This window comes from Ursus arctos, unplaced genomic scaffold (assembly GCF_023065955.2).
Source record: "Ursus arctos isolate Adak ecotype North America unplaced genomic scaffold, UrsArc2.0 scaffold_4, whole genome shotgun sequence".
Classification (NCBI taxonomy): domain Eukaryota; kingdom Metazoa; phylum Chordata; class Mammalia; order Carnivora; family Ursidae; genus Ursus; species Ursus arctos.
Genome location: NW_026623056.1, coordinates 83,657,746 through 83,684,275, shown reverse-complemented (window position 1 = coordinate 83,684,275; position 26,530 = coordinate 83,657,746). Strand labels below are relative to the sequence as shown.

Sequence of the window (26,530 nt, the reverse complement as noted above, 5' to 3'; positions counted from 1 at the left end):
CAGGGGCGGGGCCACGTCGGGGGCGGGGCCGGCGCGCGCGGGAAGCGCCGGCGGGGAGGCCGGCCGCCCCCTCTGCGTGAGCCGCGCGTTATGGCCCTTTCGGTGCCTGGCTACTCGCCCAGTTTCAGGAAGCCTCCCGAGACTTTGCGGCTCCGAAGGAAAAGGGTCGGGAGCCTCGGGGCGGCTGCCTCACCCGGCGAGCAGCCCGAGCCGGCGCCCCGCCGCGCCGCTCTGGCGGCCGGGCTGCTCCTTCGCCCGTTCCCGGCGGCGGCGGGCAGAGGCGGTGGCGGGGGCCCGACCGCGGCCCGCAGGAACCCCTTCGCCCGCCTGGACAACCGGCCGCCGGCCGCCGCGGAGCCCCCCGACGGGCCGCCCCGCGGCCAGCAGGAGGCGCAGGGCCCGGTGAGTGTCTCGGGCCCGGCAGGCGAGGGGCTCTCTCAGTGCGGGAACTCGGCTGTGAATTAGGGCAAGTTCTCGCTGTCGAAGGGAAATGGGCGCGGGGAGTCGTAGCCGTCGCGGTCGAAGGGCCCAGAGCATTGGGAGGGGCTGCTCTGAAAGGTGGGCTTTGTGTGGAGTGCGCCCCGCGAGCGGCTCCGTCGGCCCGTCCTGAGGGAAGCGTAGGGAACTGGGGAGCGCCTCGGCCGTCCAGCCCGAGGGGCCGGGTCGGAGGAGCTTGGGCCGCGGCCCCCTGGGGTTAGAGACCTGTGGGAAGACGGTCCGAGAAATCCTGGAACGAGTCATCCAGGAAGTCCCTGGGAAAATTACAGGAGACCCTCCTTCCCTGCGTGATTCAGAGCCTCCCTTTTCACGCGCTCGAAAATATTCTGGAGATGGAGGAATGCTGAGGAGTCCTGGGGTCCGAATTTCCTAGCATTTTCTTACCCCAAAGCCTTTTGAACTTTTGAGATTTCTACATCAGTTATTAGACGCACAGATCAGCGGCCTTACCCCGCCCACAGACCAATAGTTCTTTGATGGTAAAGTTCCGACACAAAGCTGAAACACTGGTCTAGTGATTTGCATGTGAATTCCTGCACTTGGCATTTCTTGAAGAACTTGCTTGCCGGTGAGGCTCTGTACGTATTTAACGCAAACTCCAGCATCACTTAGGATTTAAAAAGCACCGTTGTTTCCCCTCAGTTTTTAGATTCTAATCAGGAAAATGATTTGCTGTGGGAAGAGAAGTTTCCTGAAAGAACAACCGTTACTGAATTACTCCAGGTAATAGTTTTTAAATGTTATTAGAATGTATATTCTTATAATCTAAATTCATACCGCTCAGAAACATTTACTTGGAAAATCGTTTTGCCAAGAGTGTTGAGGGAGTGAGCATTTCTGCCAGGGTTGAAAAGATGGCATCAGCACCCTAATGGACTTTATATGATATAAAAATGATGTTTCTGATGTTTCCAACGCTGGAGTTGGTGTAGATAAAGGTTCTCCTTCTACCTCCAACTGTTTTTACACTATTCCTCTGTGGGTGGTCACAGCTCCAGCTCATCACTTCACACTCAGCTGCATTTTGAACTTAGTCTTTTTTTTTTTTCTTTCTTTTTTTTTTTTTTTTAATTTGACACAGAGAGAGACAGCGAGACAGGGAACACAAGAGTGGGAGAGGAAGGAGCAGGCTCCCAGCAGAGCAGGGAGCCTGATGCGGGGCTCAATCCCAGGACCCTTGGATCATGCCCTGAGCCAAAGGCAGACGCTTAACGACTGAGCCACCGAGGTGCCCCTTGAGCTTAGTCCTTAACTGAATCTTCAAACAAAATCCCCAAATTACCTCCACAGGTTGTGGCATATCACTGAACCCTGCTGACACCACCACAACACGCACTCTTGCTACCATTCCTAGGGTATTCCTGTTGCGATAGTTTAACAGAAACATAGTTTGTCCTAACAGGAGCAGGCTGGTAGAGCTCTCTAAGGCCCACTCTCCTTTTCATGTAAATAGACAGCTTTCACAGGGTCTGTGAGAAATACTTCCCCCCCCCCCCCAGGGCTGCCTGGGTGGCTCAGTTGGTTAAGCGACTGCCTTCGGCTCAGGTCATGATCCCAAGGTCTAGGTGCCCCACTCATCAGGGAGCCTGCTTGCCCCTCTTCTGCTCCCCCTGCTTGTGTACTCTCTCTCTTTCTCTCTGTCAAATAAATAAAATCTTTAAAAAAAAGAAAAGAAAAAAGAAATAGTTCCCCCTTACTTGTTATTTTTTTATGATGTCACCTCAAAGAATCACAGTAAAGTGGAAAAATTTATTTGAAAGGACAGCAAAACAGTTCGGAAGGAAATTGTGAGATCAGGAAATGCCTTTTACATATGGTCTCTTAAGATCCCTGCCTAAGTTACCTGCAGGAGCTGCTTAGCCTAAACTCTGGTTCCAGAGTTTGAGAGGCTTAGAAGGTGCTTTTTAAAATACTTGGGGGGCCACTGAGTGGCTCAGTCTATTAAGTGTTTGACTCCTGATTTGAGTTCAGGTCATGATCTCAGGGTGGAAAGATTGAGCCCCGGAGTCAGGCTCCTCGCTCAGCAGGGAGTCTGCTTGAGGTTCTCTCCCTCTCCTCCTGCTCCTCCCCCACAAAAATAAATAAATCTTTTAAAAAATAATAAAACATTTGGAAGGTTTTTACTTTGACAGCAAGATCAATAGTAGATTTTAGGTTTTTTTTTAATTATGATCGTGGAAATAGTACATGCTTCCTGTAACTAAACTATATAGAACTATATGTAAACTAAAAGGTAAAATGGGCCCTCCACCGCTACCACCCATAACAACAATAAATCCCAGCTTCCCAGAGAAAACCACTGTCAACAGTAGTGTAACTCTTTCTGGAATGTTTCATGGTGTGTAGTATATTTTCAGTGTTATTTACACAGTTTATAAAATTTTGACATTTCAGTGATCATGCTAGTTGATCAAAGGGTTTTGTTTTGGTTTTGATACTGTACTAATTTTTGTGTTCTTTGTTTTCTAAAAGACTCCACAAGGATCATTCTCCGAATCTGATATTCCATCCTCAGAAAGTACTGAGTTACCTGTGGACTGGAGTATTAAAACTCGACTCCTTTTCACCTCTTCTCAACCCTTTACTTGGGCAGATCATTTGAAAGCCCAGGAAGAGGCTCACGGTGTCATCCAGCATTGTAGGGCAACAGAAGTTACTTTGCCTCAAAGTATACAGGTAATTCTGAAGGAAAATGGTTATGTTTTAAAGTAACAATTGTAAAACATACTTCCTTACAAAATGTCACAGATACTTCGTCCTATTAAGTTTTTGTTCTGACATTTAGAGACACAAAGACTTGGGAAATTTTGTATTTCCTAAATGGTGCTTTCATGCATTTTTTTCTGTCAGATTCAGTAACTGCCCATTAAATTTAGAGACCTGTCCTGCAAATTAGTTCATGTTATAGGCAGGAATTGTTTTGAACTAAACCATTCTTCTAAGGCCTTTTGAGAAAGAAAATGGAAAGATACGAAAGGCAATTGAAAAGGCAGATTGGTTATTCTACTGATTTTCGGATATAATGTGTATTCTTTTTTTATACACACTAATTCTTGCTACCTGGTTGATAGTTTGTTGTAAATATGGTAGTAGAGTTAATAAGTTCTAGAATGGTTTTGGAGAGATGTCATTGCCATGTTCTTAAGCAGCTCATCAACTCAAACTAGGTTAAAAGTGATTACCTAAAAGAGGCCTTGGTACATCTTTTTTAATAAATAAATCAGGATGATTTTTAATTCACATTACCCATTTTTACTGGCTACTATTGAAACAGTTGTGAAGGGAGAGGGGTTGAACATAGTATTACCTACATACAATATAAATCCCCACCCAAACCACCCCCCACCGTAACAACATCGTCCTTGTTCTCAGGAGAGCTGAATGTGCCCATCTGTATTCAAGTCTGCCTTCTGCTGCGCGTAACAAACAATAAATGCTGGCAAGAATAAACTACATTTTAGCCCCTGTAACAGTTATTAATACTTTCCTATAGGAAGCAGTAAAAATTCTGAGAATAAGTGGTATGTTCAGTGCTTTTTAATGAAATTTTATACTTCTAATGTGCAAAAACTGTTCAATATCATCTCTGGATCTTAGGATCCCAAACTCTCCACGGAGCTCCGTTGCGCCTTCCAGCAGAGCCTTATCTACTGGCTCCACCCTGCCTTTCCTTGGCTCCCACTGTTCCCTCGCATTGGAGCTGATAGAAAAATGGCTGGAAAGATAAACCCTTGGTCAAATGATGAAACCTTGCAACACATTTTAATGAGTGACTGGTAAGATTAAAAACTTGTGTATCCTAATAGTGAATTTTCATTTTATCGGTGTTTTCTCCTTACCTTATTTTCGATGTGGAAATGTGTAGTGGTAAAAGGATCTCTGTGTCCTTCTGACTTATTTTTTCTAAACTGTTAATAACCAACATTTAAATTGTTCCCTTTTTTTTTTAACTCTTATTCACTCTTCATGCAATTGTGGAATTACGTGTAAATGTTACATAAATATATACAGACATTGTCTTATGTTATTTCTTCTCAGTGGCTGCTTCCTTTCTCATCAGCAGAAGCTGCTCAGAGGAAAGTCAGCAGCCAGTTATCAATTGTGTTTTGTTTAAAGAAAAAACGTTTAGTGTTTAAGTGGTAAACACTATTCGTTAAAGTATTCAGAAGTCATCAGTGAGTCTCATGACCAGTTTTCGTCCTGTAAAAGCCAAGTTATTTATGTAGTGGCAGAAATTAGAACCATTATCTGTAATATTTGTGTTGTGTTTTCAATCAAGTGAGTATCAAACCGAATTATAAAAAACTAAATTTTAGATGTTAAGCTAAATACGTAAAAAATCTAAAGAAAATTTTGCTGCTTCATAGGTCTGTGAGCTTCACTTCTCTCTATAATCTGCTGAAGACAAAACTTTGCCCATATTTCTACGTTTGTACCTATCAGTTTACTATCCTGTTCCGCGCAGCAGGATTAGCAGGAAATGATGTAATCACAGCTCTCATATCTCCTACAACTAGAGGCATAAGAGAAGCAATGAAAAATGAAGGTAAAACCGTTGGGTTAAAATGAGAATACCATACTGTATAATAATTACTCTCCTTAAGAGCTAAAATTTGAATTGTCTTTGTACCAGTTGAATTGTCTTTTACCAGTTTTACCTGTATTTTTTAAGTAACATCTTCTTTATTTCTGATTTTTTCCCGGCAGTGACTTAAGCTGTCCCTTATGCATAGCTTTAAGTTAATGGTATTCCCTTCTCTGATCTGACAAACACATGTTGAGCTGTAAGGTTCCTATCTGAATATACTCCTCTGGAAAGTCCTTGATAGTACAAATTACCCCCTTTAATAACGATTTTCCAACTGTCTCAACCATTAATGATCATGAAATCTATTTAGTAGGCTCAGTCAGCACTTTAGGAAAGAGTACCACATGTAGTGAGAGTATGTATTGTTTCCTGAACCTTTTGTTTGAAGCGGGGGGGAGGGGGGTGTGGGGGGGGTGTGTGGGGGGGTGTGTGTGTGTGTTTGTTTTGTGGGCTACTGTCAAGAAAGCTTGAAAGCTACTGCTTTAATCAAGTGTAAAAGCTCCAATCTTCAGATTTCCTACTCTATAAAAGTAGGGCACACTCGTTAAGTTCTTTTAGATTATATTAAAGAAAACTCAGTTATATATTTTTTTTCTCACGTAGGTATTGAATTTTCTCTGCCACTAATAAAAGAAAATGCCCATGAGAAGAAAAAAGCATCTGGAACAAGCCTGGAACAGAGGGAGTACGTGATTAAAATCAGCTTTTACGTCACCTAAGGCCTTATGGACTCAGTGTAGTTTTTTTATAGAGGGAACAGTTTTATGAAATGGAAACTCTAACTCTAACAATCTTCTAGGGAACAAGTAATCAGTGATGAGGATGAAGATGAAAGTTTTTCCTGGCTGGAAGAGATGGGTGTGCAAGATAAAATTAAAAAACCAGACATACTCTCTATCAAGCTGTATCCTTTCAGTTGTGTTACCTACAACTGGTTTTCATTGAATTAAGTTAGTGAGCTATGTATGTAATATTGACTGACAGTTTTGACTATAATCTTAAATTATCTTAAGATCATATTTAAACTAATTCTCCATCATGACATTAAATAAACTCCCTAAGTACCAGTAAACCATGAACAATTATTACTGAACTATTTTTTAAAAATGAAAACATTCCATATAGAGCATGTTTTTGACTAGAGAAGAAACTAGTTTTTGTTAGGTATCAACTTCTAGCAAATTCAGATGGTCAAAGAGAAATCATTTTGATTTAAACAGATGAGTTATAATTGCAGCAGAGTGGGGTAGCAAGAGCTTTTCCAGTTCGGAATGGGAAGAAAGGGTCCCAGGTGATTCAGAATCAAGATGACTTTTCCATTGGTATTGGATTTAAATTTGCAAGTTCCTTGATTGTCATTTTCAGACGTAAAGAGAAACATGAAGTGCGAATGGATCACAGACCTGAGTCTGTTGTGTTGGTGAAGGGAATGAATACCCTTACGTTGCTGAATTTTTTGATCAACTCTAAGAGTTTAATTGCTAGCTCCGGTCCACAGGCAGGACTTCCACCAACCCTCTTATCACCTATAGCTTTCCGAGGTGCCACAATGCAAATGCTTAAGGTAATGAAAAGGAAAAAAGAAAAATTCTACACTAATCCTCATAAGCTAGCCTTTTAAGAAGAAATCAAGAACAAAGTCTTGATTTGTTTTTAATAACTCCTATCATTTTGTATGGTGCAGATTTTGTCTTTGTTTTCCTCCCAGTAAAAAAATTCGTTGATACGAAGGTACATCAAAAGAATTACATGAAAATATAATAATTATATGAAATGTTTTAATTTGATTTGCATTAAAATAATTTTTTCTGACTGCATAAATGGCAACAAAAGCATTTTGCCATATGGAAAAGTTGCTTAATCTCCTTTGTCTCATTTCTTAACCATTGAAAGAACCTAGCCAAGATTGTTATGTTAAATTATTAATCTCAAAACCTGAATCATGGATAAGTGAAAAGAATAGCTGTATATCCATAGTGTTGAAAAAAATTATGCGTGTAAATACAAAATACATAATGTTACTAGCAATAGAATTTTTATTTACTTTTAAAAATAGAATTTATTCTTATATTTATTTGCCCAATATTCTGCATTGAAATATATTACTGAATTGGGATGGGAGGTGGGTAAAAAGGGGTGAAGGGGAGTGGGAGGTACGTGCTTCCAGTTTTGAAATAGAGTAAGTCAGGGGAATGGAAGTTAGCGCCTAGAGAATACAGTCAACGGTACTATAATGGCTTGTACGGTGAAGGATGGGAGCTACGCTTGCAAGCACAGCATAATGGATAGAGTTGTAGAATCACTGTTGTACACCTGAAAGTAATGTAACATTGTGTGTCAACTATACTTCCATTAAAAAAATTTTTAATAGGGGAACCTGGGTGTCTCAGTTAAGCGTCTGGTTCAGCTCACGTCTTGATCTTGGTCTTGAGTTCAAGCCCTGAATTGGGCTCCACTCTGGGTATGGAGCCTGCTTAAAAAAATTTTTTTAATAAAGTGTATTACTAAATCAGGATACCATATGAAAAATTATATTCTCTAGAACATGCTTAAAACTGAGTCATAATTTGGAGATGTGCTACAGGTGGAGAATTAACCTTTTTACTCCTATAGCATTCTTTCGGTGTCTTGTGAACTACTTCATGCTGTGATCGCAAGTGTAGTAGCCGCTGTCCCCGTACAGCGCTGTTACAGTACCACTGACTGCATTCGCTCTGTGCTGTACCTCGTAGTCCATAACCGGTGAAGAGGAAAGCCCAAGTGAAGTTACTGAACAAGTCTTTAGCTGGGGACAAAAGCTTGAGAGATGGTGACCATAATTTTTTCTTTAAATTTTCTTGAAGGCACGAAGTGTAAACGTGAAGACACAAGCTGTTTCTGGATACAAAGATCAGTTTAGTTTGGAGATTACGGGTCCTATCATGCCTCATTCTCTACATTCTGTAACGATGCTACTCAAATCTTCACAGAAGGGATCATTTTCTGCTGGCCTGTATACACACGAGCCAACTGCTGTATTTAATATCTGCCTGCCAGTGGATCAAGTACTGGATAAGGTAAGTAGACGCTGTAAGCATTCATTGTAGCTGGTTTCCTCAGATGGAGGAAATAAGTGATTTACAATGAGCCAAACTTGTGTCTCAGGTTATTAAACTGTACTATTTATCAATCCGAATTACGAAGATGAAGGGATAAGACTTGGATTTTTTTTTAGGTAAATTTTATGAATTTAGGTTGTTGTGCTCAACAATGACTAAAGAACTTCCCAAAAAGGCAAGTTATGTTCACGGCCGTCTCAGATCCAGAACTTAATAGTACCTGATTCTTTCATTATAAACAACTATGGGTATTTAACCAGTATTTGCCTTTAATTTTGGACATAGTTAGGTTTTTATTTACAGGTATTAAGACCTTTAAAATTGCCTCATGCTTTTATCATTTGCCAGACTTCTGGCAATAACCAAATTTATTTGTGGATGCTGTTGTTATATGTGAAAACTTTTTAGAGTCAGCTTCTGTTGTCAATGAACTGCCTTCCCCTATAAACAAATGAGTAAGGCAGGTATTTCTCAAAAGTTCCAGTGGTAATTATTAAAATCTGAGTGTTCACGGGTGCCCAGCTGACTCGGTAGAGCATGCGACTCTTGTATCAGGGTTGGGAGTTCAAGCCCACACTGGGCATGGAGCCTACTTTAAAATATAAAGGGGAACCTAGCTGGTTGAGCCGGAAGAGCATGCAACGCTTTCCAGGGTCGTGAATTCGAGCCCCACGCTGGGTATAGACATTACTAAAAAAAAAAAAAAAAAAAAAAAAGCTTTTAAAATATTTTTAAAAAAGTAAAATCTGAGTGTTCGAAGACTGATGTGCTTTTTAACTAGAGTACAAATTTCCACAGGAGACTGTTCATGAGGAACTTGCTAACTGTGGGTTGCATCCTAAGACTCTGGACCAACTTAGTCAAACACCAATACTGGGAAAGTCATCTTTAAGGCATGTGGAAATGAGTGACTACGTTTATAATTGGAGATCCTGAACACCAAAGTAAGCCTAAAAGGAATCTTTGAGGAAAAAGCCTTCTAGCAAGGAAATTCAAGATTGTTATCCCTTTGGCTCTAAAGTTCATTTTGGAAGTTAAAGGAATATATAACTATCTTTTAAAGTATCAAATGTTTATAAACGTTAACCTTTTACATTAATTTTTATTACATGTGTTAAGCAGGATTGATTTTGAATCAGCATTTTTTAATATTCTGATTAGATTGTTCAGATACGAAGAGAACTCCCCACTTTTTAAAAACATCAGTAACTTGAATGAGACTTCTAGACCCTTACAACCTAATCATAAACTTAGTAGAAAATGGAATGTCATGAGTGTGTTTCCTTGCAAATGGGAAATTGAAGCTAAATTCCCATCAGTTACCTCCTGGCATTGTGACTGATGGTATCAGGGCAGAACTATTTGATGAATCACCTACAACTATACGCAGGTTCTAGCTTTATGAAGGTACAAATGTAGACAATAAGTGCTGAGCTGATGATTATTTGTCTACCTTAGCTGCTGTTTTCCTTCTGATTTATAATTTTATTCTCAAGTATATTAAATTTGGTTTTTTAATGCATGTTAATTCAGATAGGGGTATTTTGTATTCCACATAGAATAGTGTTAATAATTGTAATGTATGCTCAGCTGTCGTGGTGTAGTACTTAATGCTCCTGTAGGTGTGTGGGTGTGTGTGGGTGTGTGTGTGTGGATGTGTAATTCAAATTTTCTTAAAAATAAAAGTACTTAGAAATCAAAAGCATTGGGTAAAGAAATAACAGTATTTAGCGAAGAAGTATGTGTTTACTTTATGATCCAAAAAATAAAACACCACATTTATTCCAGAGAAGTTTATATTTGGGCCTTAAGCTTTTGAAAATAAAGTTTAGAGACATAGCATTATGAATACCACTGTAATACACATGAAATATTCTATCAGACCCTAAAAATTAACATAAACTTAAACTTTCTCATAGTCAACAAAATAGTGGCTGGGTGCCGATTTTATTAGATAAGTTGGTTACAGCATTTTAATTATCATTTAACGTCTATCTAGGTGTAGCTGAAATTCAAAATGCACATCAAAGTAAAACTATATCACAACTCAATGCCATACTAAATGTACTTGGCCTCTGCAGTAAATTCTAATCGGACTTCATTTTGACTCCCTTCTCATGGCCCAAGTGGCTTTGATGGGAACGCAGGACTTAGTGCAGATCATCACACAACATAGCACTTTCTTTTTATAACCTCTACAAAACTTTAAGGGGAGATGGTGGCATTAGCCCTGTGGAACAGATCTTGCTTGATTACCTCAATAACACTGGCCCAGTATCTGTCCAGCAGAACCCACTGTGAACTAGTACAAGGTGCACAGCCCTTCACTGATTACAGGCAAGTGTTACAGCAGCCTAGCCATAAGGAAGGGAGGTTACATCATAGTACAAAATACAGTATAAAAGCGTTATTTAACATTCCACACTGAAGATTACGGATGCCTTCAAACAATTGTTTGGATGTTAGCCACTTAAACAAATACATCACTAAGGTAAACAATATAAACATACCAAAACCCTGTATGGTTAAATACAATTTCCATGGTACAAAAATCAAAGCCTGGAGATGTTTGTACAGATTGCTTTTTACACAATGTCTTAAATTGCCAAATATTTACAACATTAAAGAGGAAATACATTTTGATGCAGAGTAAAATTATCTGAAATGATTAATATAAAACCTCAATCTATCTACGTGAGGCACTCCTGAAGCAAGTGGCATTAGCCATGAGGTCCTTTGGTACAAGGCCCATTGCTTGAAGAACCACAGTAGCTGCTGTGGCTTTAGCATGCTTCTTATTAGGGCTGGCAAAGCTGGGCTGGTAAGCGCTTCCATTTATCAATACCTATTCAAGAAAAACATACAATTGGGCTGGTAAGGGCTTCCATTTCTCAATACCTATTCAAGAAAAACATACAATAAGAACAGCATCAAACTTTAATATCTATTAGCTTTGTATTTTTTCACTAAATGCTAGAAAAATAATTTACAAAAATATAAAACCCACACTATGTAAGTCAAATTAATCTCAACCCAGAAGAAGCAAATCATTTGGAAAAAGGGACTGCAAATTAAGAGCAGGTCTCCAAATGGGACGGGGGGGGGGGGGGGGCAGGGAATGGAGAAATCTCTGATAAAACTACTAAATTAATTCCCCATGTTCCATTAGAAAATGTCAACAAATTGTTCACCAGATTTTGCCCACATCTTTCCCTCCAACATTTTTGAAAAGCAGGATATTAACAGGTCATATTAAAGTATACTTAAATATTTAAAAACCCCAAAACCCTACCACTTCTACCCACACACATATATTCACTCCCAACCCACAATGTATCAATCCTGTGACCATACAATGCTTATCCCTCACCCTCTAAGTCATCAAATTAATAAGGGTATACAATTAATGCAGAAATTCATATTTACCCTAAAGAGAAAATGTTTGCGATGATCTGGGCCACTATCATGGACCAAGAGAAATTCCGGTGGTTGCCACCTTCTCTTATTACAGATTTCCATCAAAGCAGACACAGGATGTTTGCCTGCAGAGAAAAAAATAACCATTTGTTAATTATTTCCACTATCTGTGGCAACAAATTACGAATTCAAGGTGGGGATGGGACAAGAGGAAATTAAAATGTACTCTCACCTGACAGATCTTTCATTGCAGCAGAGAAGTTTCCGGACCTCTTTTGTGCTCTTTCTCCTACTGCAACAAGACCTTTAAAATAAAAAGCCAATGTTCACTGAATAAACTCCAAAGCATCATTTTAAATTATAATATACAATGATTCCCTCTGTAGGAACCTATGCCTTCCAATAAAATATTCAACTCCCACTACCCGATTTTCATATAATTTGATTTGTCTTCCTGTGTTTCAATATATAAACCTATATACTTATACGTTCATATACCTTGGTATTAGAAATTGTATAAAAAATCAATGTTCAGAAAACACAAAAACCTAACATATGAATATATCTATAAATTAAGTGCCACAGTTAACATGCCCAGGACTGTTTCTTCAGAAGTTTAAAAAGTAGTGGCTATTTATTACAAGCGACTTCTAAAGGCTTCCCATCCCTTAAACACTGCTCAGTTAATTAAGTTCCCCAAAAGGTGAGGATTTTAGGTCACACACCCCAGTTAAAAGTGAGAGGGTGTCTCTATAAATGGGAGCAAACAACCCCTTTCTGACTTATCAAATGAAGATTGCTCACAGAAGACAGACGATCTCACTTTTCTTCCAACCAATCACCTTTTATGACACAAAAAAATCTATTCAACTTGTGTAAGACAATGTCAATGTGACATCAGTACAATGTCCTTTTCTTATTTAATCTAGAGTTTGAATTAATGCTAACAGCACAGGATGATTCTCATGCTGTTTCCAGCCTACTGGACCACCATTACAATAAATCCCTCCAATTTGAAAAAAAAAAAAAAAACAAATGGCATCACAGTATTCTATGTGGATGACAATACAGAAATTCCGATGCAAGACATTTTACAAGACACACAATTTGGTCCAAGCTGGTTGGTTTCCAAATTCATTGATACAAAATAATTTAACTGTATTAACTCCAACTTGCCTTTCTGATTGCAAAGGTAAGGAAACTTCCAGTTCCGAACTTTCCAGTTCTTAAAAATGAGACTTACACAAGCTATAGCAATCACACTGAGCTGACAGCCCAGTCCCATCTGATTCTATGGAAGACATTATTCCAAGGAAAGAAATTATTTAAAAGTACCAATTGGCTGTTACCAATGAGCACTAAGTGTATACATACATATGTGTATATATGGTTGTTGTTTTTTTTGTTTTTACATGACGGAGCAACAGAGGAGGAGAGAGAATCCCCAAGCAGGCTCCACACCTAGTGCTACGCCTAATGCTAAGCCTAATGCAGGGCTTGATCTCACAACCCTGAGGATCACGACCTGAGCCAAAATCAAGTCAGATACTTAACCAACTGAGCCATCCAAGCACCCCTCTAAGTATGTTTTTAATACTTAGCAACTGCATGCAGGCTATGTATACCGATCTCCATCTGAGTAACAAAGTACTAGGAAAGATAAAAAGTTCCAAGGTGCCCCAAGCACAAGGTAATAGGAAGAGCTGACACTGCTGTCAGCAACTGGTCTACTATTCTCCAGCCCCACCCAAGAAAACTCCATTACGGAGTTTAAGAGGGACATGCCAAACGGGTTTATAAAATGAAGACAAAACAGCACTCTTAGAAATAAGGAGAATGTATGGGATAAAATATCAAAGAAAGGAAAAAAATACAACCTAGAAACAAAGACAAGTATATATTCCCTGTCGAGAGAAAACAAAATGGGGATACCATTTACTAACACTGAAATCCAGTTGGAATTTCAATGACACTGATAATCTGCACATTTCCATAATATTTAGCAACTAACATAAGACCACCTTTTAGCTCAAATTAGTGACTCCATCTATATCTACAAAAGCTGCCACAAATGGGTAAAACTTTTGTTTCCTAACAAAAAGCTGTAGATACGCTCTAGTTAAGCATCATGGACATCGATATGTAGGAGGGTTACTTTGGGGGGGGAAATAAAATTTATTTTAAACAGGAGCCTGGCTGGCTCTGTCGGAGCATATGACTTATCTCAGGGTTGTGAGTTCAAGCCCACACTAGGCAAGGAGCTTACTTAAAAAAAAAAAGCAGGATGGTGATGAAACCCTAAATATTAAAGGAGGTATAATCAACATTCCCGAAACAATGTGTTACCTTTTCGGTCTGTCTTAAAATCAACTAGGATAGGTTCCTTATTTCCTTCTTTGTTTTTTCCTAATCCTTCTCCTTCTCTCCAGCCCATCTTTCTCATCAACACGGCTCCCATTCCTCCAGTTACCGGGGCTGCTCTTAAGAACTGATCCTATCCAAAGAAAGAAAGGTAAAATGTCCCCATTTCACAGTTAGAATTTGACTACAAACTCAGTGTAACTTAAAAAAAAATCTTATTTTACTTCTAGGTCTGATACAGCAATTAAATTTAAATTTCTATACTTATATACATACTGTAGTGTGGATGTTCTAATTATTTTCACATTAACATAATAGTATTTTGAAAGTCAAATAAGGCAAATAAATGGCAGTTTAAAACAGTGGCCCTCATGCCCCCCTCCAAAAAAAAAATATTAGAACACTCCTGTTTTCGTCCACTATTTAGGTTCACTGGTATCTCTTCTTAGCTTGCAAAATAAAAAGAAGGCAATGTTAAAACAGTCAATAATATTAATTGTCCCAGGTGTACCTAGTTAATGAATAAAGCCCAGAAATCATTTAGAAATTGTTTGGACACTGAAGCAGCATACTGTTAACGTCCCAAGTTTTCTTCCCCATTCTACCATATAGCAAGTAAAAATATTTTACTTAGAAAATCCCTATGAAGCAAAAGGTAACTATTTATATTTACACAGTAAATGGACAGTCACATAAAATACCCTGTCATTAAACCAAACTGAAACTGAATTCTTTTAAAACCTAGCGTGATGTTAAAAGACTTGTAAAAAACTCCTTAAGCGTTTACATACCTAGGCCTCGGTGGCAGCAGTGTTGTGAATAGTAGGGCTGGCACTGACCGGGGCAAGAAGACAGCTACAAGGATTTGGCCCTGAAACAAGTTTCCATACAGAGGGGTGAAAGTTCACAGGTTATTCTGTGAACAGTCATCTCTCTTGTATCCAACCCACTGAACCATAATTTCCATCAAAGCAGCAAACCACTTAATGTCACAAGATGCACAACTCTATACATTAGCATGGTCAACAGTCATTTTCACACATTAAGAAATAAATGGGCGATGCCTCTATTTTAAAGGACATCCATGTACACAAAACAAATGAATTCTACTGTTGATCTTTATGGCCATTTTTTTTTTTAATTTGTAACATCTCCAAATCCTGCTTTACTTCCCCTTGTTATTAAATTTTAGATTTACATTCTCTAGCAAATATATAGCAAAGTCATTAACTTATCAACAGAGGGAGTCAAAACTTTTGGTAGCTCTGTAGAGAGTATGCATTGTTTCCTGTATTGATAAGTTAATACTAAATTTTTAAAATCTTGTTTTTACACACAGTAGTAAAACATGTGTATCATCTTATTTTTTTTCCCCAGCTTTGTAAATTATATGCTGGGGAGAAAGCATGCCAATGATGTGTGACTAGACATTAAGTTCAACAAGGTGCTCTGATGGAAGGAGGCAGCTGTGGAGGTAAAAACATACCCCTGGTTCAGTTCCTTATTTGGTGCAGGCCATGCAGTGTTGATGTATAAAGAGAAAAGTTAGCTGATGCTTGGATATCAACTGCCTTGTTGCTACACACCTAGAATGACTTTTACTTACTTCCAGGTTCATCCGCCCCTCTTTTCCAGGCAACACTCCTAAAAAAAAGGGCAACTGTGCAGATAGTATAATGCAAATCCCCAAATAACCCAGGCTTCCAACTCGGTTTCCACTCTCTACTATCTTCATGTTTCTTTACCCCAGTGTGTTTACAGTTCACCAAAAAGCTGCTTAATCTAATGAAACTATAATAGTAAACAATACCCATAGGGTCATTGTCCAAATTATTTAATTCTAGAAAATAAAGGTTCTTTGAAATCAATTACCAGTTAAAAATGTTTTACTGACAAACAGTAATAATGGTAAAACTCTCATTCTTTTTCATCTAAGAATATGCTGCAACAAACTAAAAAGAATACGGAGAATGCTGGCATTCCATGGGGTTTTTATCATAAAAGAGAGTGTTGGGCTACAGCAAGGCAAGAAAAGCTGTATGATCACTGAAGAAGTTTTCTAAACGCAATAAACAGACATTCTGTGATATTTGACAGTGAAGACAAATGTTAAATTTTCAGCTAATGACTTTTCCACATTTTTATAAATGTTCCTTTCATATCAAATGCAATGGTTCTTCTATTAACATATAAATGGGAGTTTTTCTGAAAGCACAGCTTTCTTATTAAAAACTTCTCTGATGAACACATCTCATATTTATCAAAATGACTTACATAACATTTAACATGATGTGAATTATTTAAAACCTGTCAACTGCCTACAAGACTGAAGTAAAAAAAAAAAAATTAAGGGAAAGTTTGCAGGGAACTAATTTAATCATTAAGAGATTAATTTTTGTCAGTTATGTTAACATGATTTTTAGAACTATATAAGCATTATGGATCAATACTTCATTATACAAATGAAGTCCAAAATTTTGCAATGGAATAGCATTCAGAAGTTTCTACCTAACAATGTACAAGACTAATTTTTATGTGCCTAAACATCCACATAGAGCTTCCAGTCTAACTTCCTGAAATACTGAGCAGTCAGCTTCAAGATTAAATTTTATTAAAGGATTAAAACTATTCAAATAGGTGTATAATTATAATTCTTCCCAATGAGATGAGAGCCTTTTTCAAATACTACGCAAATTTTTAAACACTGTAATATAGTTAAGTCCAAAATGAACTCAACATTTAAATTATTCTGCTAGATTTTCATTTTTTCCAACACCAATCCCTAGTAAATTACAAACAAGTTGTAAATTTTTCATAAATCTGACCATATACTCACTATACACCTATTATTGCAACTATCTCCCCCCCCAAATGGCAGGCAAACTGAGGGTGTATCATGTTTTATATTAATTTGTTAATAAAAGGGTCATCAGAGATAATGCTATCAAAACTGAAATACCATGAGATTAAAAGATCCAAAGCAACCAAAATCTCATTTTGCCAAAATTCAGTTCATTTCCTGGCAATCATAGCAATTCTTCATAGGTGCCCGTCACGCTACTGATTACCACCCTGTGAAGCAGTAATAAGGACTTGTCTTCTCATGACACTTGGAGACTGAAATTCCAAGTAATTACTTGCCCATGATCACAAAAGCAGTCAGGAGCACAGCGGGATAAAGAAACCTTCCCAATCCTTTAGACCACGAAGCCTCCCAGTTTCAGCACTGCCATGCTGCCAGTACTCCTGAAACAAATTTCCCATCACCCATCCAACCAAACCACATCCCTTCACCAGAAGGCATTTCTTTAGAAAGCCCTTCTTAACCACCTAAGACTCCCCCGACAATGAGGCAGCCGTAGGTGGAGTTCACAGGTCTCATTGCAGGAAGCTGAAACCAGGAGCACCTACATCTTCACAGCACGAGGCGTCCGTCCTCTCCCTTGAATTTAGGTCTTATTATATCCTGTTTTTTTCATGAGATCAGTGGTTCTCAAATTGAGCCTGTGGATCACCAGAGGCCACCAGGGCCTAAATGGTGGTCCACAGATAATATCCTCTGTCCCCACCCCACCCCCTTCACCACCCCTTTAGCACTGCCCACCCCCCCCCCATACACACTCCAGCCCTCCTCCCCAGCCTTCCAGTCCCATGGCAAAATCACCACATGCAGTGCTAATACTGGGGCCTCCCAACCAACTTGCTGTAACCGGCAGCTGACAACCATAGGGCTCGGGGGCTGGAGATCACCAGAGAGGTGAGGAATAAGGGCCAAGAGAGCTTACAAGAGGGCACAGGCACTAAGGAAGGGGAAAGAAGGACAGAGGAATAGAGAAATGGAAAAACTGGGATGGTAAGAGGGCTCTTGGGGGCAGTGATCCACCAAAAATAAACCTGTAATAAAGTATCCCATGATGAGAAAAAATTTGAGAACCACTGCTTTGAAATCATTAGATTAGTAGTCCAACAGGAACTGTGGAACATTCTGAACAGCACCTGAGATACACTGTTAGCATTCAAAACAGTTTTAAAAAACCACCCCCCAAAAAACCAGCAGCAGCAATACAGAAATAACTTGAGGATATAAACTGAGCGGCTCTTAAGCCGTATTTATACATTTGCCATTGTCTCACAAATCAGGTCCATCTTCAGTGTCCATCCTAGAGTATGCACACATAGCAAATTTACTCACGAACTTTGGTTAGTCACTGGCCTCTTCGTGAATTTTTAATACAACATTTTCTTAAAAAAAATCTTAACTTTGTACTTGGCCACTTTCACATGTGTGTTATGTCGTGTACCTTTTTAATCCAGGCCTGGGCACCAGTATTAGCCAACTGTTCTTGTGTCAGAACCTGTACTCCCGTACTTCCGGTGAACTGACCAGGAATGGAATTCAGCTGAGCCCAGGCATCAATCTGAAGAAAAAAAAGATGCCTCAATGAACTAAGTATAATTACTTACCTGTCAAAATCCCACTGTTTTATTTCACTACATGAAATGGAAATTTATTTCATTCTTGAAAAGGCTAAGTAAGACTTAAAACTTCAACTTTTAAACCAGTATGCTGAATTTACACATATTTAAAAATGTTTTCTTAAACAGTCCACAGAAGCATTTTGGTAACATTCAGTGGGTCCCACTAACAAGATCTGAGATGTATTTCTAACAACTAAAAAGCATAACTGTAATATTCATTCTTCAAAATACCACAGGGATACATGAACATAGAAAACAGTTCATACAGCAAAAGATCCCCGCCCTCTGCTTATGTATCATAATCACCTGAATTTTTAACTACCTTCTTTGTGGAATTAGAAATCCAGAATAAATTCAAGAGACAGGTTGGAGTAATAAATACAGGAAATTGTTCAAACACGTAAAACAGCTTTCTTTAATAATTGAGCACTACATTAATCACTAACATTTATTGCGATGGTTAAAGAATTAGCCGTCAGTTCTTCAAAGTAGATTTACTGCACTGGTATTGTCAGGCAGTGTATTTCCTTATCTGTCTGAACGTATATTTACTGTTTCTATACAGATCTACCAAAGGAATGTGAAGACAAATGGAAAAGCTGTCCACTGTTAAAAAAGTACAGACTCTGGACTTGGACTGCCTAATCACTTTTTTAAATTTTAATTACACTGTAGTTAACGTATAGCATCATATTCGTTTCAGGTTGACTAACCAACCACCCTTTAGTCAAGTTTCCTCCGCCAGGAATTGGGAAATCATAATAGTACCTATATCTCACAGGGCTACTATGGGCACATAGCTACTTTTATACACCAGATTACAAACTCTATTTAAGGGCAGGGAATTTTTTCTATTTTACTCTCCTAAACAGTTCCTGCCACATAGTACACAATAAATACTTACTAAATGCATGATCATGCCCCAAATCACTTTCATTTAAAATAAACTAATAATGCCAAATTATTTATTTCCTTGGATTTTTAAGATAAGGACCTACATTTCAATAGCATGCCACACACTTTGCTTATGTCACAACTACCTAATTAAATTCTCATTTAGACATTTGAACTGCTACATACCCGTTCCTGCGCTCGATTTAACATGCTCATGGCTTCAAGGTCAAATGCATTCTCACTGAGTCTTTTCTGAGCAAGTGCCCGCTCACTCATTGCTGTTGAGATGTCCACAGGCTAAGAAAGAAAACATAGATAATTATCTCAAATTACGATAGACCCCCTAAATTCTAAAAACTGCTATCTTTAGCTGCTACATGTCAAAAATAAAATAGCAGTCTTACAAATTAATAATCTTGCAAAGTACAGAAAAGATGCCAAAAAGTAAAGGAACCTTGGAAAGTAGACAAGGATTTAAGATAAGTTACAAAGTATCAAAGGCAGCAGTTGAACCCAACCCAAAATTTCCTATTTTCTACTTTATCAAATTAAAATCACAGAAAACTGCAAAGAACTTAAAACTCTCTAGCCTTCACTAACAAGTCATTTACAAAAAATTGAGAAATTCAAAATTTTGAACTATATTTTTGAACTGTTAATTTTATATGTATTAGCAGTTTTCATTTTACCTTACTTATCAGCATAATGTTCAGAAGCAATAAGCAAGGTTCTTGAATAAGCAAGCAGAAAACCACTATCGTTATCAGTGGTCTCTCCTTCACTCATCCACACACATCTTTTCACCTTCTTGCAGATGCTCAGGGATAATTTGGTCTTAAGAACTCCACTTCTTCAAAAAATATTAAATAAATGATATTTTTGTTTTCAGTTTATATACATTAATGACTCAAATTAAAATACTTCTGTAGGGGTACAGAACATGAACAAAAACACTTAAAATGAGGTATGTCTGAATGCCTTAGGTCTTCCTTTTCAAAGCTCACACCCTACCCGTAAAAACTTCGTGCTAAAGAGGTGACTTTATGGTTTAACTTTTTTAAATGTTTCATAATGTCCAGGAAAATTCTTAAAGGGTAATCTTTAGAGCAAATTCCCAATTTATCAAATCTGTGGAAGGCTCAACTATAAAAGGAAAATCAAGTATTTGATGTTCTTTGTTCTAATGTTAAGAGCTCACACTGACTTTTATCAACTCACCAATTCTTAATACTTTTCTTCTAACACAACTTAACCCATTAGTATTTCCCAGTGATTGCACCCAAGAAAATTCGTTTTCGGAAAATGTTTATTTGACATGGGAAGGTTTTCCTATATTCATTTACAAAGAACGATTACAGGTACTGGATGGATAAGACAAACATAAGGAAGTCAGTAAGTTAACAGCTAAGGATTTTTCTTAAAAAGCTAAGTAAAGGCCACCTGTAGTTTAACTGTGTACTGCCTATGAAATACTTCTTCTAAAATAAAGACCTATGTTGTAGAGAAAGATATGTGACCATGAGAGAATAATTCTATCTCAGGCATAAGGATTACTAATCTTCCTTCCCCTACCTTCAGAACCGCTTATTCTTCTATCATTCTTAGTTATCTTGCTGAGTCACCTCATAATACTCTTCTAGCAAAATTAAATTTTTTCTTCCATATTCTTATGTATTACCTTCTTAAAACGAAAGCAAAACCAATCTGAACTCATCCTGTAATTGTACTGTTTACAGAACTCACAAATGAAGGATCTTTATTTCTTAGTCAATACAGTAAATTACCCACACTAATTAGAATACGTCTGGGGTCTATAAAAAATAATCTAAGCAAAGTCACAATTAAACACTAAAAACTTTAGTGTCTTCACTTTTTACTTCAATTATAGTTCTGATCAACTGCTAGCACTTTAAATGGGAACCCAGATATTTTAGGCTGAAATGTACATTCCTTTAGCCCATCTTAGAAGTTTCCTAAAATTGTTAAGTAGGATTACGGATGTAATTTGAAGGCCCACCAGATACATCTCAAATACTGTTCATTAAGCTTGCCTGAATTACTTTGGGTAGAAGTCTATGAATTTTTGAGGATGTTTAGGTATAAATGGGTTTTCATTCCATAAAGTCTACGCTTATAGGAGATAATGTGGAAAATCTATCTACGCATCACCCCAAGCCCTGATTCCCAATTTCCACGTATTTCTAGAATAACATTTTTCTAGAATAAAATTCTTCCCAACTGGAAAGCAAATGAATTCGCCTTTGAATCTGTCCTTCTAAAAACCTATCTTCATACTTTTTTCTTCTTAGGTCTTTACTGAGTAAGCAGATAACCTAATTGTCTCGTCATTTTTCCCCCACGATGAAACTTCATTCAGATCTCAGTAATAGTTTGTTTACATCTCATGCTAAAATTTTAATATAGCAACCTTGATGTTTAATATAAATTTACTTTAGATAAAATTACAACTGTTTTTTTCCTGAAGTAACACAATTTCATTTACTCAACAGGCTTACCAAGTGAGCTGCAAGTTCATGTCAAAACCTTATTACCAGATAGTAATCCATTAATTTTCTATTCATATTTTTAAATGTGAAGAAATAAAATAAAATGAACCGGGATTATCTTAACCTCTTAAGGATCCTCAAGAGTATGAATCAAAAAGCATGTCTCCAGGTTTTCAAGGTAATCCAAGATATACAAGAATGCACAAAAAGCCAAATATAACCCCCAAAGCATTAATACTCAAGGACTAGACCAAATGTTACATGTCAGTATTAAAATTCTCATAAAATATCAGAGCTATTCTCTACAACACTGACCAACATTATTTTGTACAATGACAGCTAATGAGCACTTGAGAGCGCCCAGGGCAATTAAGAAACTGATTTTTCTTACGTGGCCAGTGACTACCACACTGGACTATATGGTGTGCTTGCGTATGTGTCTATAAACAGTATACAGTGGATTTAGTGGATAAGGTGAACTATAGAGCCTTAACCATCTTTTAATGTTGCTCAAAAATAGGAATATGTGAAAGGTACCACTATGATGCTTTTTAAAAAGCCCTTCTAAAAACGAGGGGGGAAAATATTTAAATCTCATAGAATACTATTGTCAAGTTGTCATCAACAAGCCTTGTTTCCCGATACACTACAGATTATAAAGTCTAATTATGATACTACAGTAATATTCTAAGTATTATAATGGGGGAAATGTTTAATTTCCTTTAGGCTAGGATTTATTCTAAGAAGTAAAATCTACATAAAAGTATTCTGAATTATAATTCCAGTTTTCATCTTAATAAAAACCTATCCAAGTTATTTCATCTCTCTACTACAGCAACACAGCAGACCACTTCTTCCATAATCCAAAAAAGTGTCAGGAACAATGAAATTCATAATATAACATGCATTTCATAGCCCAAGTTATAACTGTGTACCTTCTGTATGTTCCTCATTCAAAAAACCCTAAGTCAAAAAGGAAAAAAAAACTCCTAAGTCAATTTACTTCCCCCTTTTGTCAACTCAATTGTTTACATAAATAGAATAATTATCTTAGGTATTTCTTAGGAAGTCAATGAAAGGATATAAAAGGGCTAAAAAGAATTACTAGGAGGGGTCAGTCATATACGGAAAATAAGCCCTGTAATATGAAAAATTATTTTCTACAAACATAATTTGCAGGTATCTTAAAAGACAGTATAAAAGGAAACTTTTAATTTTAAGAACACGGAACCAAGAAAATGCATCTGACTTGTATGTAAAATAGGATTTTAAAATACTTAGCAAAAATTAAGAAGTTACAAAGAGGTTCATATAGTAAAGAAGATGACAACTACAAAAACAAAAGCCACACGAAATACAGAATATCTCAGTTGTCATGTGTTGGTTTTTAAACCATGAATTATGAATCTTTTTATTACATCAAATAGAATTCTCTAGTATAACTCTTATACATTTAATCTGAATAAACTACAATAAGAAAACAAATAGATAACCTATTATATGGTTCAAAGAAATTCAGTGTTAATTACCGAGGAGAATCTAAGGAAAGAATGAATGAATGAATAACAAGGCTGTATTTAACCATTGTAGCACTGCCAGGACCCGTGTGTTTAATTTTCAATTAAAACTTACATCATACCCCAAGAACTAAGCTTTCCTAAACTATAAATTTAGAAATTCTACACTTAAGAGAACTGTAGCTCCAATGGGATGTGGAAGTATTTTTCAATAAAACAAACCAGGCACACTGCCTACCTCTGGACCTCTAAACATTTATGATTAATAGTAAACCCAAGGAAATTTTACGTCAAAGATTACATTTAAATCTTCTACCCAATAAGCCTCTAATTTGATTACCAAGAATTAATGCCCCCAAGGACAATTTTTTAAATATTAGTGTTCCAACATTTTTGATTTCACTGTTTATGTATCAAATTCACACAAATATGGTCAAAGTTCTGTAGTCACTCCTTACTGAGGATGCTGCTGGCTGGCTTCTGGGTAGGAAGACGATGCTATGGCAGTAAGGCACAGTCTGATGAGCTGATATTCCATAAGACACAGATTTATGTTGATCCATCCACATCTATCCACTCACGCTTATGTCAAAGAGCACTCATGTGCAAGACAATTGGTGGGGTTAAGGATTACAGCAAAGCTGAGATCAAATCTGTGATCTTTGCTTAAATGTTTTACGCTCAAAACTAAAAAACCACAAACTCCATTTATATTTATTAAAATGAAAAAGACTGATAGGTTAAAAAAAATACTATTCATTTAAAACAGTGACCATTTGAAAGAACTTTCTTTTTACTCTATAAAAGCCTTTATTTCAACCCCGACAGGGAATCAAAAGGGTCAATGATCCCATAAAATGTCACCAATAGTATTCCACAAACGTTGGTATATAGAACATAATCTTACAAATATATTTGGCAAGATACAGCTAAATAACTAGAACTAAAACATTTTATACTGTGACCATTTCCTTGAGATGTTTATTACGGTTGTTGGGTAAAAGTAGAGACCTAAAGCAAAACAAAACCCTACTTTTTCCGCTTCTAAAATTTTGGGATTGTATCTGCTTAAAATTAAAGTTAACCTACACTTTTTTTTTCAGTCTGATCTTCTAAGAAACTAGCTCAAAGAGTTCTGATATCAAATAGTTGTATATGTACCCTCCCATAGGAGAAATCCACTGCGTTAAGCCCTCTGAACTTTTTCTCCTGCTTTCACGAAAGACTGCTTAATATAAAATTCGAATACCCAACTTTCCCCCTGGATTTCTTTGGAATAATTCCCCCCAACTTTTAAAACCTGACAACCACTTTGGATGACAGACAAGGCTAAGGCACCACATTGTCAGTGTTAAGAGTGAAAATGGCAGAGTACTGAACTTCAGATATATATATAAATACATATACATAGTCTCAATCAAAAAGAAACATTCATCAGGATGCACTAAACACTTTCCCCATATTCAACTAAGGTTAAAATAGTTATGATCACTTATTTTCTCAGATAATCCCTTGGAATTTTTCAACATTTATAGGGCTTCACTCAGCTGAAAATTTTTTCTCATATAAATATTATGTTTTTCCCAACTCTGTTAAATGCTTCATCTGCAAATTACTAAAAGCATATGTATCAAAATTTCTAAGTAAGTCTGTCTGGCCCTCTTATCATGATTTATACTCAGCTACTACAAGATTTAAGTCAATTGCAAATGTCAGTTAACCTTTCCCTCTTGAGATGTGCAGGCAGCCTGATTTGGGGATTAGCAACTGAGCTAATCAACTGATTTTACTAAAATATTGTCCAAACCTACAATCCCTTTCTCACTGGTGATATAACTTGCTTCAACTGCTGAATCCCATGTAAATATAAATCATCACTGGGGACTTTAAGTTGCACTAAGCTAATTATCATGTCCGGCTTCATCCTATAGAACCTGCTCTCTCTTAAAATGCCACAGGTCAAAAAACACAGTGAAAATGTCACCTGTGAATAGCTCAGGGGAAAAAATATACTATCAAAAGATTTCTGATTTGGGTTCTGTTCACTTTCTGATTTTATAAACAAGAGGATTTGTTTATTTGTAATAACGGAGGTGTTTAGTGGAAGATGATATGGCCAATGAAGGGAACCTGAGTTGTAGAGAACAGGTCTCTCTGACCTACGTATTCCAGAACTGCAAGAAAAGAAGTGGGGAAGAAGTCCCACATTGTAAGGGCATCATATTATCTAGTCCAGTTCTTGGACAAATGTCTGGGCTTTGGAACCAAGGGCAAGAGGTGATAACTAGTCTATAGTATCATTCAAAACTCCCACCCCCCCTAGTCAGTCTCCACCCTCCCAGATCCCCCAAGCGTGATTTTGCACAACAAGTTAAATAAAAGTAAACTGTTTATTAAAAGATACAGCAAAGGTACAGATACAGAGATACATACAAAGATACAGATATATATATATATATATTTACATATATATACAGTCTTGCTGTTTTCATGTGCACTATACTTAGCAGCACATTATTTAATCAGGCAGCATTTTAATGGGGTTGTTTTGACACTTGGCGTTATTACTGCGTCACTTTGACAAGATACAACTATAGCCTCATGGAAATTTCAAAGTGTGAATTCCACTTCTCCAACTTTTAATAGTAGCAAAGAGGGGAAGGAGAAGGGAAATGGAGTACCAAGGCTGAGCATTAGGTTAAACACAAGAATTCCAAAGGGCCAAGGTAGCACAGGGAAGGGAAAATGATTAAAGGCTATCTGACAAACAACCCAGAGAAATCATTATTTAAGGGCAATGGGCTATGTATCCAAGATGCTCACACATCAGCCTACAATGACCTTTTCCAATCCAGTTCTTGTGTTGAACCTGAGGATCTGCCTCTCTCTGCTCAATCCCTCCACCCAGTAAACTTGCTACCACCAAAATCTAGAGCTATAGAGCCTTGAAGCAAAACGGGAAGCTAAATAGTTGTACCTTGGGCTACCTTCCCATAAGTGCAAGGAGGGCCCAATGTTGGGTAGGGATGTGATAACACTGTTCTCTGAAATTCGATGCTTTTCACTTTGTGGCTTGGTTCCACAAAGTGAATTGCATCGAGTTACTGTCAAATGAGAAGCTGCGGGTTGTTTCATCTGTCGTCTAACCCGGCCCTGCCGTTTAACCCGGCC

At 37.6% G+C, this 26,530-nt stretch overlaps 2 protein-coding genes across 6 annotated transcripts in view; one reads left to right on the top strand and one right to left on the bottom strand.

Moving 5' to 3' along the window:
- The first annotated feature begins 13 nt into the window (after window positions 1-13).
- DONSON (DNA replication fork stabilization factor DONSON) lies at window positions 14-21,934 on the top strand. 2 transcript variants are annotated; one of them, XM_044392051.3, is made up of 11 exons: window positions 14-402; window positions 1,141-1,221; window positions 2,971-3,174; window positions 4,096-4,274; window positions 4,866-5,044; window positions 5,690-5,771; window positions 5,886-5,990; window positions 6,452-6,650; window positions 7,930-8,142; window positions 8,983-9,128; window positions 21,846-21,934. In XM_044392051.3, the coding sequence occupies exons 1-10, from the start codon at window positions 91-93 to the stop codon at window positions 9,118-9,120; spliced, it is 1,692 nt and encodes a 563-aa protein (XP_044247986.1). In that variant the 5' UTR covers window positions 14-90; the 3' UTR covers window positions 9,121-9,128; window positions 21,846-21,934. The 2 variants fall into 2 exon arrangements, with proteins under 2 accessions (XP_044247986.1, XP_026366604.1); XM_026510819.4 differs by lacking the exon at window positions 21,846-21,934 and having other exon boundaries at window positions 8,983-9,970.
- The window catches only part of SON (SON DNA and RNA binding protein), a 32,009-nt gene continuing 15,441 nt past the window's right edge, over window positions 9,963-26,530 (bottom strand). Inside the window, exons 7-12 of one of the 4 annotated variants that reach the window (XM_026510093.4) lie at window positions 19,522-19,632; window positions 18,264-18,380; window positions 13,948-14,095; window positions 11,834-11,905; window positions 11,611-11,726; window positions 9,963-11,082 (exon numbers count right to left, since the gene is read on the bottom strand). In XM_026510093.4, the coding sequence (XP_026365878.2) occupies window positions 11,023-11,082; window positions 11,611-11,726; window positions 11,834-11,905; window positions 13,948-14,095; window positions 18,264-18,380; window positions 19,522-19,632 (624 nt within the window). In that variant the 3' untranslated portion in view covers window positions 9,963-11,022. Of the gene's footprint in view, window positions 11,083-11,610; window positions 11,727-11,833; window positions 11,906-13,947; window positions 14,096-14,753; window positions 14,834-18,263; window positions 18,381-19,521; window positions 19,633-20,627 lie in introns of those variants that run through there. The other 3 variants (XM_026510044.4, XM_057306588.1, XM_026510252.4) reach the window with 3 other exon arrangements.